The sequence below is a fragment of the Lutjanus erythropterus genome, chromosome 7 (genome assembly GCF_056507025.1).
Source record: "Lutjanus erythropterus isolate fLutEry1 chromosome 7, fLutEry1.hap2, whole genome shotgun sequence".
Classification (NCBI taxonomy): domain Eukaryota; kingdom Metazoa; phylum Chordata; class Actinopteri; order Lutjaniformes; family Lutjanidae; genus Lutjanus; species Lutjanus erythropterus.
Genome location: NC_139323.1, coordinates 8,041,790 through 8,057,749, shown reverse-complemented (window position 1 = coordinate 8,057,749; position 15,960 = coordinate 8,041,790). Strand labels below are relative to the sequence as shown.

General features: G+C 37.2%; 1 protein-coding gene across 1 annotated transcript; it reads left to right on the top strand.

Moving 5' to 3' along the window:
- Positions 1 to 808: 808 nt before the first annotated feature.
- Positions 809 to 14,813, top strand: hs2st1b (heparan sulfate 2-O-sulfotransferase 1b). The gene is made up of 7 exons (XM_084722516.1): positions 809 to 1,451; positions 5,439 to 5,677; positions 10,415 to 10,500; positions 10,893 to 11,031; positions 11,143 to 11,240; positions 12,141 to 12,298; positions 13,509 to 14,813. Exons 1-7 carry the CDS (start codon positions 1,328 to 1,330, stop codon positions 13,733 to 13,735), a joined length of 1,071 nt encoding a protein of 356 aa, XP_084578642.1. The 5' UTR covers positions 809 to 1,327; the 3' UTR covers positions 13,736 to 14,813.
- Positions 14,814 to 15,960: the final 1,147 nt, after the last annotated feature.

The window sequence follows — 15,960 nt, the reverse complement described above, 5'->3', positions numbered from 1 at the left end:
CTATCTTTTGGCTGGCAGAGACTGCACTCTACTGAGTGACCTCTTCTAGCTGACTCTTCGTGTTCTGAGTAGCAGAGGGATGATGCACATTTTGATGCATAAAAATACAAATTGGTGTGCAGAAATTCATCAGAATGCATGTAAGTTCCTTACTATCGAAATCTCATGGGAGAGGACTCCCAGAACCCTGACTTGATTTGTGTTCCCAGGCATGTGTCCACTAGCAAGATGTCCCTTATTTTTCCACAATGAAGACAGCAACCTCATTTGAAAGTCTAGTAGTTATTTTTATTTCAGTTAACTATTATATATCATATAACTATAGTCCTCATTTTTACTTTAGTTTTAACTGTAATAACCTGGTACAGACTGTAAGTTAAATCCTTGTCTACATACTCTGGTACAGTAGGTGGCAGTATATAACTAAAAGCTGGCAATGCATTCCACCAAAATGTGCAAAGAAAGAGACGAAGAAAAAGAATACAAAATCAGTTAATGATATGATTTTCAAAGGGAAGTGTAAGAGAGAGAAAGTGACTATTTCTAGATTGTTCAGGCACACTGGATTAAAATCAACTATGTATAATGGCAAAGTGTATGTCTGATAAACGTTGTTTTTTCTTCTTTAAAAAAAAAACGTATTTATTTTGTTTCTGTTTCTCCTTTACTTTAAAATTAGAATTTAACCTGAAGTGTATAAAGCAATGAAGTTACGTACTCCGGTGCAGTAGGTGGCGTTATTCACCTATATACGTTGGTTTGCGATTGAAATCAGAGAAGAAGAAGAAGACGCAGAAGAAGAAGAAGAAGAAGAAGCTGCTGCATTCCAGTGATGTTACCTACTTGCTGTAACAAGCTTGTATATAGTGCTGTGAATAACTCTGTAGGTTGCAGTCGTGTTTGAAGATTTGTTTGTATTAAATGGACAGAGCTTCATGAACTCTGTATGGTGTCAGAGTTAAAAGAAGCCTGAATGGACAATGCGGAGAGACTAACGTTACCGTGTTGGTGTCTAAATGTGACGTTAGCATGAGCTTTACGTGGCTTTATAATGATAGTTAGCAGAGAAGCTAGTTTGTTTGGCTACCGTTCAGTTAGCTCTGTTGGACGGCTGTTAAGCTGTCGGGTATAAATTAACTGTTAGCTTAATGGCGCTAATCAGCTAACGTGTTTTGCTCAAAGTGAATCAGCTGAGATTAGTTGGTCAGCAGGATAAACTGACGTTAGAAGCTGCTCTGCTGCTGGATTAGCTGTTATTAACAGTGCAGTGGATGTGAGGAGACCCACTGTCGAGTCGTATCCGCGGTATGATTCATCTGGTTGTTTGATGGGGCTTTTAAGGACCATGATGCCGCCCAAGTTCCAGCTTTTGGCTGTTCTGGCATTTGGAGTGTCGATGCTCTTCATTGAGAACCAGATCCAGAAACTGGAGGAGTCCAGAGCCAGACTCGGTAAGACCAAAACAAAGGTGTTTACGAGATAAGATAGTCCTTTATTTGTTCTACAACGGGGAAATTTTTAGAGTTACAGCAGCAAGTAGACAGCAAAATAGACTCGCATCAATAAGAAAACAATAACCAAGAAATAGGAGGATATATAAAAAATATATTCAAAGGAGATATTAAAGAATAGGAACAGTGTTAAGGAGAGGAGGTGGAAAAACATAGGAACAATGTATACAATATAGACTAGGGTTGTAAATTATAAGCACTTTCCTTAATTATTAACGATCAATTAATCGGTTAAAAAACATGAAAAAAATGTTACTTATATCAAGCAATATCAAGTGTGTTTTCCCCTTCAATCAAAGCCTGATTTCCAACTCCATATTAAACACATACTTGAATACATATCATAAAGATAATCTTTTATATTTTAGATCTTTATTTGATAGCAGGTTGAATAAATTTTACTTGATTGATCAAATTCTTAATGACCGATTAATCAGCCATCAATTAGTTGTTATCATCCCTAAAGCAGACTGACCAAATTTACACCATTGCAAATAGGACAATATTGATATTGCACAGTTGTAATCATAGTACATCAGAGTGAGATACTGACATTGCACAGCAAGAGATGAAGTGAAATTAAAACTGAGTCAGTGTTTATATTACCTTTGTAAAAATAGATTATTGCATTATTGAGTTTTTAAAATAATGAATATTGTAGTTGTAATGTGTGTGGCAAAAGAGTGAAATTACATGTACTTTTAATCAAGGCTGCATGACTTGGTAAAAAAAAATAGAAAAAGGTCATATTGTGATTTTTTTGCCTGAAATTGCAATTGTAATATGCAATATGATTAGTGTAAGTGTTCAGTTTTGTGATGATGTGATATTTATTGAGGTCGTTGCTAAACAAACATGTTGTCTTTTGTCTGGAGAACAAGATTTTTAGGCCAGGTCATATATGCAGCACTACAGTACCTCATTACAATGCTGTTTTCTCATACATTTTTTCCTTTTTCAAAATATCGCTAATTGGTTCTGGTTCTGCGATTTGGATATTGCACTTGGTCATACAAATATCATAAAAATAGGGAGGCTTTCAAAATAATGAAAATAATGAAATAATAAATACACTGCAACAGCATTTTTATGTGAAATACTCACAATTTTTAATTCTCAGGAAAAAATACAGGGGGCATGAACTTGTGAAAATCTCTTCCATACCTAATTCCATCCCATACTAATCCCATACCCCTAAATGACAAATTTTACAAAATGCATACGTGTGTTTATTCAAAACTTTCCTGAAGAAACAGGAATTCTTCTTCTAGACAGTCTGGTTTGGTGCAGCTGTATTGTTGTCTGGGTGGAAACAGCAAAGTGTTTATACTGTACAGTGCCAGAAATGGGTTGTGATAATGAAAAGGAAAAAATGGTGTGAAAATTTCTCAGTCAGGTGAAATTCAGGAGAATTGTGATGCCCGGACAAAAGAGAGTCTCCAGGGAAAATCTGGAGTGTTGGAAAGTTTGGGAATTGCTTAAACACTTTTCACACACAGTTAATAATGAGGGATTTCTATAAAGTTACCAGAATTAAGTTTGAGCAAACAAATGTTTACTGACCTTTTCACACCTATAGATTTTTTTTTTGTTTTTTTCTCCCCATTTTTTATAAAATATTTCTATGCAGCTATTTTTTACTAACAGCTGTTTAAATATATATCAGGGTGCAAAAATAACTTTTTGTTCACTGGCCAAATAGTTAGTGAATATTCACATTTTTTCAGCTTCTCAGGAAATTTACCAGCCACTTGCATATTTTACCAGCAGTTGGCTGATGCTGATTTTTTGTTCTGATTTTAAATATGAATAACTTTGTTTATCTTCCTTATACAGCCTTATCAGCTGTCGCAGCCATTGCAACATATCCCACATGGAAGATGGATCAGTTTTGTAAAGAAATGAAAGCACCCAAAAATAGAAAAAAGAAAAAAGTGTAACATTTAACACTTGCCATATTGCACTTCACTAAAGCTGAATGTTGAGTAAAATGAGGTGTGTCAGTGAATGCATCACTGGGTGGGCGATTGGTATGCTTCAAAACAAATACAAGTTTGATATAAGTGAAAGGAGATTACATTATGTACAGTACTGTATTGTGCTTTTTTGTGTTTAATCACAAAATACTAAGCAGTAACAACCGCCTGACTATTTCCTATATAATGCCTTTAAATTACCTTTAGTGTGTGCTATACTGACCAAAAACACTGACTTCCCCTTCTTGCAGAGCTGTACCATCAGTGCCTACATGGGCCAGGATGTATTACATGCAAGCCTCTGATGTTCCTGTGTGTCACCACCCTACCCTGTAGCTATTACTTTGTTGGCTGAAACATAGTGTTAGACCACAATAATACTCATGTAGAACACTCCCTGTCTACCAGGAGGTGGAGACTGTAAATCAAAGCTGAAACAGCCTGTAGTTCTTCCTTAACACCAGCCACATCACTGTTAGGGGGCAGGAAGGACAACTTAACTTTATCAGTCAATATATCTCTGGACTACATTTACCATCAACACTGACTGGATATTCACATGAAATATTTTCCTGAAGTGAAATAATTCTGTTGAGGGAGGTTTGAAATAAGTAAAACAAAGAAATAAGTTTGAGCAAATATATGTTTAGTCTTACATGCTTACAGATTATTTGAGAAATTGTTCTCTGTCAATATTCTTGAGATAGCAGTTCTCAGAAAAGACAAATTATCATCATTATCACTCTGCGATATTTTAAAAATGAATAATTTTGTTTTTCAAAACTACAAAAGCTCTCAACAGACTGTATGTCTAATTTTTTAAGCATTTAATTTACAATCAACCAGGCAATGAACAAATGTAATTACATTATTACACAAATTCATGTTGATCTTGCAGCAGAACTTCATCGAGCACACAAAGCACTCATGTCAGAGACAAAATGAGTGCATTTGGAAATTAGATATTGAATTTGATAATATTGTGATTAATCGTGCAGCCCTGATTTATAGTAACAGTTTAGGTGTGCTTTGAGAGTCTGGAAATTTCTGGTTTGGGTACCCTGAAAGTGCTTGAATTTTATTCTTAAAAAGTTTTACAAATCCTGTGTCCACTGTAATTAAAAAAATCGGCTAAAGTTGGCAAACTGTACAGTAGCAGTTGTTATTAAGTATAGACACCTACTGGATAGAAAAAAAAACAACAAGAAAAAAGAGGTACAATAATCTCACACAGATTTGATGTAGACTGCTAAAAAAAAAGGAGATTACGTCATGCACACTGTGTTAAATCCTAAAATGCTAAGCACTAACTAACCACCTGCTACTGTGTACAGGCTGCTGTATGTCTTTAATAAGAAAGGAATTACTTGGGGTCAAGAGATGATCCGTCTGCCTTCAATCCTGCAGACTTGTCGCTCCTCATGGCGTCAGACGCTGACGGCTGCCTCGCCAGCAGGATGCCTGCGTTCCATTGAGCGACACACAGCCAGTCCACGACATGCTCACAAGGCCTTTCCCGTAATTGGTTTTAATTAACATTGCAGAGGAGAAAAGAAGTGGGAGAAAACACTTTTAATTATGCCTCCTGTCAATATTATCATCAAAAGCTTAATTAGTTGTTTCAATGTTATTGTGTTGTGAAGGTCTATGTTGTTTTCCCTAATTAAGGAATGCTAACCTGCCTCGCTGGCCTCACATTTTAAATGACTTGTTCATTTATACAACTGATGTAACTTTGTCTTTGTCTCTGTTGTTGTGTTGGTGGCCTCCCACCTGCTGTGTGTGCTGCCAGAAGAGAATAACAAGCATCTACTAACTTTGGCTCATTAAAATCCAGAGCCAGCCAGTTCATCATAATATAAACCGAAGATTATATTGATTCAGTTTGGCATTCATTAAGGAATTCATGTTTATTTATTAATGGTAAGTCTCATGTTTTCTGCCCGTGCAGAACGCACCATCGCCAGACACGAGGTGGCTGAAGTAGAGCAGCGTCACAGTGAGGACGCTGGGCGGGAAGTGTCACCACTGCCGGACAAAGACGACATGGTCATCATCTACAACAGAGTGCCCAAGACGGCCAGCACATCCTTCACTAATATCGCCTATGACCTGTGTGGGAAGAACCGCTTCCATGTCCTGCACATCAACACGACCAAAAACAATCCTGTCCTGTCTCTACAAGATCAGGTGAGACCATCCACCATTACTCTCTTTATATGCTGTGGTGAGAATGAAAATGAAAATCATAGTCTAGGACTGCAACTAACAAGTATTTTTATGATAATTTAATTGGCTGATTATTTTCCTGATTAGTCGATTAGTCAAAATATTGTGAAAAAAGCTCATAACAATTTCCCAGAGCCCAAAGGTGACATCTTCAAATTGCTTCTTTTGTCCAACCAAAGTCCAAACAATGTTGAGAAGGTCTCTGCACACCTGAAATGTCTGACAGGTGCGTCGGAGGAAAAATTCAATTTGAAATAAGATAGCAGACTCCCGCACACTGTCTCGCTTTCTAGTGATTTATTGAATATCCGACGTTTCGGTCCAAACGACCTTCATCAGGTATACTGGCGGCATACAAACATTTCTACATGCATTTAAAGACAGCGAATGCCTCCATTTACAAAAAACATCCAGTCAGTGGACTGCTGAGATTGGTCAACACCTGAAACAAATTCAGGTGTCATCAGTGCAGCATTAGGGCCGGAAGCTCATCAAATCTCAATAAACTCATCAAATCTCAGTAAACATTTTTCTTTAGTAACACCCCACACATGAAAAATATCTACATATATACATAGACCAACACATATCTGCAAAATATATCAATCTCCAAAAAAGGGACATCAGTATATCAATATCCAAATAATCATGTCAGATAGGTATTAAAGGGAAAACATTTTTTTTCAAAGACCAACCAAAGTCCAAAACCCAAAGACTCTTCACTTACTGTCATAGTTGACAAAGAAAAGCAGCAGATCCTCGCATTTAAGAAGCTGGAACCAGTAAATGTTTGACATTTTTGCTTGAAAAATGTCCGAAAGGATTAATGGGTTATCAAAATAGCTGGCACCTAATTTTCTTTTGGTCAGTTAATCGACTGACCATCACAGCTTTATCATAAGAATGTCAAAGTCCTATGAGGTCAGAATTTTTTTTTACAACATTTAACTAATTTAACAGCAAATATTGAAGTTTTTTATAGCAGCCAATGAAAGTGCTATGACAGCAATGTCCTCATGTGAGGTTGAGTCATGTTTCTGTCTAACAGCTAACAATACTGTACTTAATACAACAAAGAAACAAATATAGAAGTGTCCTTTGTTGGCATAACAGATGCTCAGCTTATGACAGGCTTGTGGGCACTTTGATCATCACAACCAAAAAAATCTGGAATTAAAAATAGTCCTCTGCTGTGGACAGAGTTGTACTGGTTGTACCATGAAACATTTTCACATGAGTGTGGCTTTAATAATCAGAATTTTACTTTGAGCCCTGCTCTGTTAACAGCCTCAACTCACATCTGTTCAATGTTGAACTTCATCAGTTGTGCTTTTTTAAGCTTCGGACTGTAAATTCTATTTCTGGATAGCGTCTGTTTTTCCTTCGGATCTGTCAGTGAGTTATGCAGAAGAATATGCAGAGTAAAGGGATGGAAGATAAATTGTGCTGCACTTTTCCTACTTCCTAGCAAATGCTACAATTTCTTAAAGGCTACAAGGTCAGCAAAGACACAGATAATATTTTTAGGTGTTTTAAGAGGTTTTGGTGTACAAGATGTTTCCCAGACAGAAGGTTTTCATTTACTGAAGGTCAAGTTTTCAGTTGTAGAGTACAGACAGATCATCAGAGGGTGACTATGTAGGCTCTGTGTGGACATCAGCTCACCCCCAATTTGTTGTGACTGTGCAGACTTGTCTGCAGACACTATGTCAGTCCTGCGGAGGGCGATCTGCTGACACCAGGAACTATTGCTGTGTTTGAGACAATATCTCAATGTTTTTTCTTTTATTACTAAATTAATCACCTACTATTTTGATAATTTATAATAGTTCTCTGACTTCAGCTTGCTAAATGTGAATATTTTCTGGTTTCCGACAGTAAACTGAATATTTTTGAGTTGTGGACAGAACAGATTTGAGGACGTCATCTTGGCCTTCGATCAGCATTTTCCCACCATTTTCTGGACAAGACGTTTGAGGACATCATTTTGGGCTTTGGGAAACACTGATCAGCATTTTTCTCTAACTTCTGACATTTTATAGGCAAACAACTATTAATCATGTAATCGAGAAAATAATCTACAGATAAATCGACTATGAAAATAATCATTAGTTGCAGCCCTGACATATTCTGACATCAGTTTACATGCGGAACAGGTTTGTACTGTATGGTAGTATGTATTATAAGTCAGGGTAAATGGATTTTCACTAGTAGGAATCACGACTTTGAGTGACATTCTGTTGTATTTTAAATTCCGACCTCCTACGTTTTCTGTAATGCAGCATAAGACGTGTACAAACAATTCAAGCATGAGGCCCATCGTTCTGTTCCACTGTCACAAAATTGATGGAGTATCTAGAAAAATAACCACAAGTCCTACACTGCTCATCCAATATGGATCAGAACAACCTCAGTGTGACTGCACTGCAGATGGAAACAAAAGTTAATGAGCAGTAACTTAGCATCTTTCCATCTCCTCAGCATGCTTGTTTTCACAATTAGCATAATAAAAAATGATGATGTTTTGGTTAGAGACTCAAAGCTGACTGAGTGTGTATTTCAGTTTCAACAAACCACACACTTGGTGGTAAAAGTTTAGGGAATCATAACAGGAGAATATTGTTTGAGCTGGGGTTAATCAGTATTTTGTGTATTCAACTGTGTGCATGTTTTAAAAGCTCTGGAAAATCTGCGTGGCATCAGCACATATTACATCCTGTTACATTGGCTGCATTTATACTGCTGCCAGTGCATCTTAGGACACATAGTGTAAATGCCTTAAAGCTATGTTCAAGTTATTTTTGGCTGCTAGTGGCAAGGTAATATCCTGTCTGCCATCTCACAACAGGCTGCCCCCCCCCACATCAAACAGTGTTTCCACTGCTCGGGATAAAACAGAGATGAAGAGGAAGAATCAGTCGACTGGACTCATTTTACACCAGGAACATTCAGATTTACATCCAGTAATAGCATTTAGCTTAGCCAAAACTGGTCAGTCTGTATTTTTTACTTTCTCAGACCGCAGAGTGTGTGTCAAAGATAACAGTCATAAATGGAGGTGGTGTTCTGGTCTGTATGAAGGCTGTTCACCACGAGGAGAGCAGCAGGAGTTCTGTTTGATGTTTACTGGTGACATTTTCTTCTAGTCACAGCTGTTGAAACATGTCAATCCTCGTTTGATGTAAGAATTACAGCATTAAAACATTGTCTAAATTGAAGTAGTGTGGATTTGGTTTTATACTGTTGACCAGGGGTGTAAATTTCCATGGTAGACTGTTTTTGCCCTCCTCTCCGCTGGTTCGACTCCCGCCTGCGGTCCATTTGCTGTATGTCATCATGTCTTTCTCTACCATCTTTCCTATCATTTCCTCAGCTCTCACTCATCAGATAAAGCTACAAAACAAGTGATCTTACAAACAAAATCTTAAAAAGAATATTCTATTCTATGCAGATAAAAATGAAAAAGCAGTTATATGAAAATCTGTGCATGTTGCACTAACATAACATGAAAAGTATTAATTGATCATGCAGATAATTAATCAGCTGTACTTATTTACATCCAGCCCAGACAGTGTGATCTTTTTGTTTGTGTTCCCTTCAAGCCCACCAGGTCCAAATGTTAATTAAAAAATAAATATAAATATACATGCTTATCATTACAACAAACCGCACTATGCAGCTACCAGATTGATGCAGCTTCAGGTCTGTTTGATGGCAGGCTAAAACTCATGTTTTGATTTAAAAGAGAATTTATTTCTAATTAAAGTAATATTTTAACATGTCTTCTTGTAAACTCTAATCTCTTAAATTTTGACATCAAATGAACACTTAATAGAAATATGAGTTGAAATATGCAAACAATGTTCTAAAAGTTTTTTTTGCAACTTTTTCTGGAATCAGGGGCACATGTCACACATTTGCTTTGATAACTCATCATCTGCAAATTATTACTTAATAAACGGCTTCATCTGAAGAAATGTCACAGCAAAAAATGCTGATGTAGTTTTTTTAAAATTTGACTCAGAACATGCAAGTGTGTTTAACAGGGATATTTCCCCTATCTATTAATTGATTTAGTAATTTTTCAAGCAAAAATGTCAAACATTTGCTGGTTCCAGCTTTCTAAATATCAGAAACTGCTGCTTTTTTTTGTCATTTATAGTGGTAAATAAGGAGACTTTGGATTTCAGACTGTTTGTTGGACAATAGATGGTTAAAGTGGTTATGAGTTTAAAAGATCATAATCTGTATTTTTATGAAGTATTGCTAATATAAGCTCTAACAGCAGTAAAGTATTCTGGTCTTTGTTGTAAAGATGCAAATACAACATAATCTGTCTTAAAGTGTCAACAGCCAGTTGCAGCAGATGTTTGGTTCAAAGTTTGAGTTAACACAATGAAACTAAACTCCCACTTCGTTCAGTTGCACTGTCTGTGAGGCGTTCATCAGCTGACAGATCCACTGTGATTTCCAAACAATGAAGTCTCACTTAAACTATCTTAGAAAGTCGACTGCAGAGACTCACTTTAAACGTGAAGATTGAATGTCCTTTGAGCAGAGTTACAGATGTATCAGTGTAAAGCGATGGCAGCCATTTTAACCTCTCTGTCCCAGTGTGTTTTGTTGTTGCTGTGTTTTTCCATTTACTTTGAGTTTCCCTGCTGCTCCATAATTAGTTTCCATTATCTTTGGCTACAGGTGCGCTTTGTCAGGAATGTCACCTCATGGAGAGAGATGAAGCCCGGCTTCTACCACGGCCATGTAGCTTATCTGGACTTCTCAAAGTAAAGCCCTTCATTTCCTGTAATACCATTAATATCCAGATTAGTTACAAACAGTTAGCAGAGCAGATAAAGGGAGGTCATGTATTGATTGCTAACGTGTGCTTTAGTGTTGATTAATTGCATTGTGGTCCTTATCTCCCTTGACACTATCATCTCACTGATCACAGGTAATTATCCTAATGGTGTAAGTGTTCCTCAGTGAGAGAGACTCTCAGTATCACTCCTCCCTGATGCTGCCACCCGCTCACTGATGGAAAAGCTGATTCTTTACTGTATGAAACACTATTGATTAGGAGCAGAAATATGTCAGCTAAGGGTCTGATGGATTTGAACTGTCTGTTCAATGCAAATAAAATCTTTAAAGGTATGTAAACATCTTTATTTTTGTTTAGATATTCAGCGAAGGGTAAGCCGATGTACATAAATGTGGTGCGTGACCCCATCGAGCGCCTGGTGTCATACTACTACTTTTTACGCTTTGGAGACGACTACAGACCAGGACTTCGACGGCGGAAACAAGGGGACAAAAAGGTCTTTATTTAGAGCTCATCAGTCTTCTTCTTCAAATAAATCTTGTGTTTCTGGATCTATTGTTTCTCTGCACATGAACATATGATAGACAGTGTGACTGTTGTTTTCTAGACCTTCGATGAGTGTGTGTCATCAGGGGGGTCCGACTGCGCCCCCGAGAAACTCTGGCTGCAGATCCCCTTCTTCTGCGGCCACCATTCAGAGTGCTGGTGAGTGGATTCCACCTGCCTCATTAAAACACAACAGTCACACAAAATGTTTGCAACCAATTGTTTGTAATTTTCAGATCACATGAGCCACAGGTTTGTTATAACTTTAAATTTAACAGTGTCTGAACAAACCGGCAAGTAAAATTTAAAGCAGATGACAAATGATATCATTTAGAAGAAGAAGAAACACTTTTGAATTTATGTGCGTAATTATATTATATGTTAATAGAGCTGAATTTATTGAAACAGAAATCACAACATAATTTTCTGCAATTTTCAGTGCCATAAGGCAGAGATGTCCTGTCCTACAGACTTAAAAACATCATCATTTGGTACAGATTCCTGCAAAAATAGATCACACCATAGACACTTAAACATGTTTTTCAATCAAAATATGAATAATGCTGTAAAAATCCTAATTAGCTGTAATATCTCAAGTCATAACACAATTGCATCACAATTAGATATTTTTTCATAATCCTTCAGCCCATTGTATTAAAAAGGTAATGTGATTATGAAGCATAATTTCTTTTTCAAACTGTTTTCAAATGAAGTATGCAGTCATTAGTGAAAGACGTCGGTTTAGAAAACACGAGACTGACTGCACGTCACTTCTACGACAGATCCGGACCACTTGTAAATTGTGGTCGTCCCTGGAAGAAAATTCAAAATACGAGAATGTTTATTTTGTTTATCACATGTCTGATCTTGCAGTTGTAACACTGATACTTTTCTTCAAACAGGTCATCCCTACAGCACACAGTGAAACTTATCATGGATGATTCAACATCAGAAGCAAATCATTGAATTTTTCCTGCACAGAGTCAACAGTAGAGCAGAAACTCCAGCTGATTGAACTCAGATTTATCGATGGTATTTTACGTGTTGCTTTGTGTGCAGGAATGCGGGCAGCAGATGGGCCCTGGAAAAAGCAAAGTACAACCTGGTGAATGAGTACCTACTCGTTGGAGTGACTGAGGAGCTGGAGGACTTCATCATGATCCTGGAGGCAGCACTGCCACGCTTCTTCAAAGGAGCCACAGAGCTCTACAGAACAGGTACAACACAACACGTCAGGTCAGAGTCGACGGCTTAGTGTTGGTCAGTGAACTCTGTCAAGAGTCAAATCAGCATTTATGTTACTGAGCTTCAGGGTTGGGAGGGTTACTTTAAAAATGTAAGTCTGTAATGTAATCCAAGTATCACAGTATTAATGTAACTTGATTACTTATGGATTACCTTAGTATAAAATATGGTGAAATTGTTTAGCCGTATATAGTGTTTGTGGGCTGCAACTAATGATTATTCTCTCAATTAATCGATTAGTTATTTAGTCCAGAAAATGGTGGGAAAATGTTGATCTAAGTCCAAGATGACGACTCATGTCATGTCTCATGTCTTGTTTTGTCCACAACTCAAAAATATTCAGTTTACTGTCAGAGAGGAGCAAAGACACCAGAAAAATATTCTCATTTAAGAATTTTGATATTTTTCTACAAAAAGAAAAAAGATTAATCAATTAATTAATCCTGTCACAATCTTGTCAGTTGAATGTTTGGACCTATCAGGTCTGTTCTGTAACGATTATTTTCATAATTGATTAATCTGTCCATCATTTTCTCTATTGATGAATTGGATGTTCAGCCCATAGAATGTCACAAAATGGTGAAAAATGTTTATCTGTGTTACCCAAAGTCCAAGATGACGTCCTCAAATGATCTCCTCAAATGTCTTGTTCTTGTTGTCCACTACCCACAGATATTCAGTTTACTGTAAGAGAGGAGTAAAAAAACAAACAAACAGAAAATATTCACATCTAAGAAGCTGAAATCAGAGAATTTTGACTTTTTTTTTTGTTAAAAAATGACTCAAAATGAATAATCGATTATCAAAATAGATGCAGATTAATTGCAGCTCTGTTTTATGTTCATCGTTTGCTTTATTAGTTTGTCAGGCTGTTCCTTCCTTTGTTGTATTGATTGATTGATTGATTGATTGATTGATTGATTTAAAGACAAAAAACATCAAAATTTCCAGCCAGTGAAGCATTTTTTCACTAGAGGCCATGCTAATGAATTGGCAGCTGTGATGCACTCTCTATGGTAGTACATTGTTATTTATGTTACAGTTACCTTTTCTTGTGTTCTGATTATGTAATCCTGTTACATGTAATCCGTTGCTCCTCACGCCTGCTGAGTTTTCTTACTCTGTAGTAACCCTTTGTTGTCTTGACCGACAGCCGTATTAAACCTCCCTCTGTTCCTCCAGGAAAGAAGTCCCATCTGCGAAAGACCACCGAAAAGAAGCCCCCCACCAAAGAGACGATAGCCAAGCTGCAGCAGTCTGACATCTGGAAAATTGAAAATGAGTTTTATGAGTTTGCACTCGAACAGTTTCAGTTTGTGCGTGCCCACGCCGTCAGGGAAAAGGACGGAGAACTTTACGTCCTGGCTCAGAGCTTCTTCTATGAGAAGATCTACCCCAAAGTGAACTAAAAGAGTGACGCGGACTGTACGGGGACTCTGCTAGAAGTCATTTACACTGGGAGGAAAAGACACAAGTTCATCAAGTGATGCTGTTGAAGCTTTTCCTGGGACTCAAATTTTGACCTTGTTGCAGTACAGAAAATCCCTCTCAGCTGGTACTGTGGAATTTCTACAAAGAATGTGTCAATTTTTTTTTTTAACTGCTGGTGCAGCTGTTGAGAAAACTTAACATGGATAAACCATCACTCTGAACTGTGAGAAAGAATTCACACCCAGAGCAGGCCGAAATACTCACTGAATGTGATATTGATCTGAAAAAACCCAAATGCAGAGCAGCCTTTGATTTACAAATTCTGGGTTTGGATTTTAGGTTGACTGTAAAGATAAAAGCTTCAACCTGTTCAACAACTTTTAAACACATTTAAATGTGTTTTTCTGTCCCCAGACTGATTTGAAAAGGATCTCAGAAAGCATTCCAGCTCCATGTTGCATTATTTGTTTTTGCGCACACACACATTTTAGGTGCACAAATTCTTGTTTACAAGTTACAGATCGTTAAACTGTTAGAAAACAAAAAGATCCGGGCTGTATTAACATGCAGTGAACATGTTTTTTGGACCAAACGGTAGCAAGAGAAAATACATTGGATCGTTGCATTGGTGCGTGACTAGTAATTTTTTATCCTGCTGAGATGTTCTCAATTTTTTAAGACGTTTAACACATTGTATCAGTATTTTATCACGGACATCATGCTGTGCATCTTTGATATAACTGATAGCTGCTGATTTAGCCTGTGGAAGGACCACAGTCGGAGCAGGAGAAATGCATGAATCAGATGTTATGAGTACAGGGTTTACCAGAGTTTTGACTTGGTTGTTTTCAGCAGAAAGAGACGGGGCCAGAGGTTGAACTGACAGTGCCTTTATTACAATGTTTAAGACATTTCTTTTTCATTCATTTGTTCATTTTCCAGTGGTCCCACAATCATGTTTGCTCTTTTTTGTGTATTTTTATGAACTACAATTCTTGTTTCTTCTGTTTGACACTTACCCGATTAACAACCAAATCATAAAGACATGACTGCAAATGTTATGGCTCATTTTATTCTCACTGTATGCTATGCTAAGAGATCTTAAAGGATTAGTCCAACCAAACAGGAAAATTCAGTCACTATCCAGTCACTCTCATGCCAATTGAAGGTCTGGTTTAGTTTTATTCACAGGAAAATAGCGTAGCAGGATCTCCCAGAGAATTTAAATGAATGGTGACCAAACATAACGAAAAAAAAAAAAAGATTTAAATGCCTCTATACTGCTCATCTGGTGTAATCCAAGTCTCCTAAAGCCCTAACATGCAAGGTTGACTTGAAAGACATCATTTACACCGTCTAAATCCTTAGTTTGGAGCCACATTCTCGTGCACATGTATTCCATGTGAACTGGCTGTGTGTTGTGTGATGGTGTGTGCACGTAAGTGAATGTGATGTTGGGGCTTTAGGAGACTTGCATTATGCCAAATGAGCACAATGGTGGAATTTTATGTTTCTATTTTTTTTAACCATTCTGCAACACTGTTTTCCTGTGAAACTCCAGCAGTGTTTTGTGGACAAAAAAATACTAAACCTGACTTTCTATCAGCATGAGGATGAGTATATAATGACTAAATTTTCATTTTTGGGTGAACTGTCCCTTTAAATTGTGTCCATTGTGTTTGTTTGTGTCACTCATGTTACTCATGATGACACTGATAAACAGGAAGCAGCAGGAAACATTGATGTCTTGTCTGTGAGGCAGTTTTAATAACACTACTGTTGAATTTTTGAATAACTGTTTTTTAAAGGGATATTCCAGCTAATCTGATTTGCACTTCCACAAGGTTTAGGGACCTGCAGAGGCCTACATATTGACTGAGACTTGGCCAAAACTGCAGCAGCAGAGCCATTAGTATGGATCCAACATACTAGGGAGTGCTAGACTATATATAAAGACAATCAAGGTCCAAAATCTCTTGTTCCTACATTTTCCATAGTGCATTTGATATAATTGTTTGTTAGATCTTCCTTGCCTGGAAATTCAGCATTTGTGATATGATTGTTCAGCATGAATATTATTATTCAGGACCAAACACTATGCAGTTATAATAGAAGCTGGCTCATGTTCACCCCAAAATCAAAAATATATACTTTTCTTCTTACTTGTCATCCATCTAGATAATTTTGGTGTCTGTCTTTGGTA

What these genes read in the sequence shown, in the direction of transcription:
- hs2st1b (XM_084722516.1), top strand. Translation starts at nt 1,328, where the DNA reads ATGGGGCTTTTAAGGACCATGATGCCGCCCAAGTTCCAGCTTTTGGCT. An exon ending in GGAGTCCAGAGCCAGACTCG is followed by an intron (nt 1,452 to 5,438) that starts GTAAGACCAAAA and finishes CTGCCCGTGCAG; the next exon opens with AACGCACCATCGCCAGACAC. An exon ending in GGCCACCATTCAGAGTGCTG is followed by an intron (nt 11,241 to 12,140) that starts GTGAGTGGATTC and finishes CTTTGTGTGCAG; the next exon opens with GAATGCGGGCAGCAGATGGG.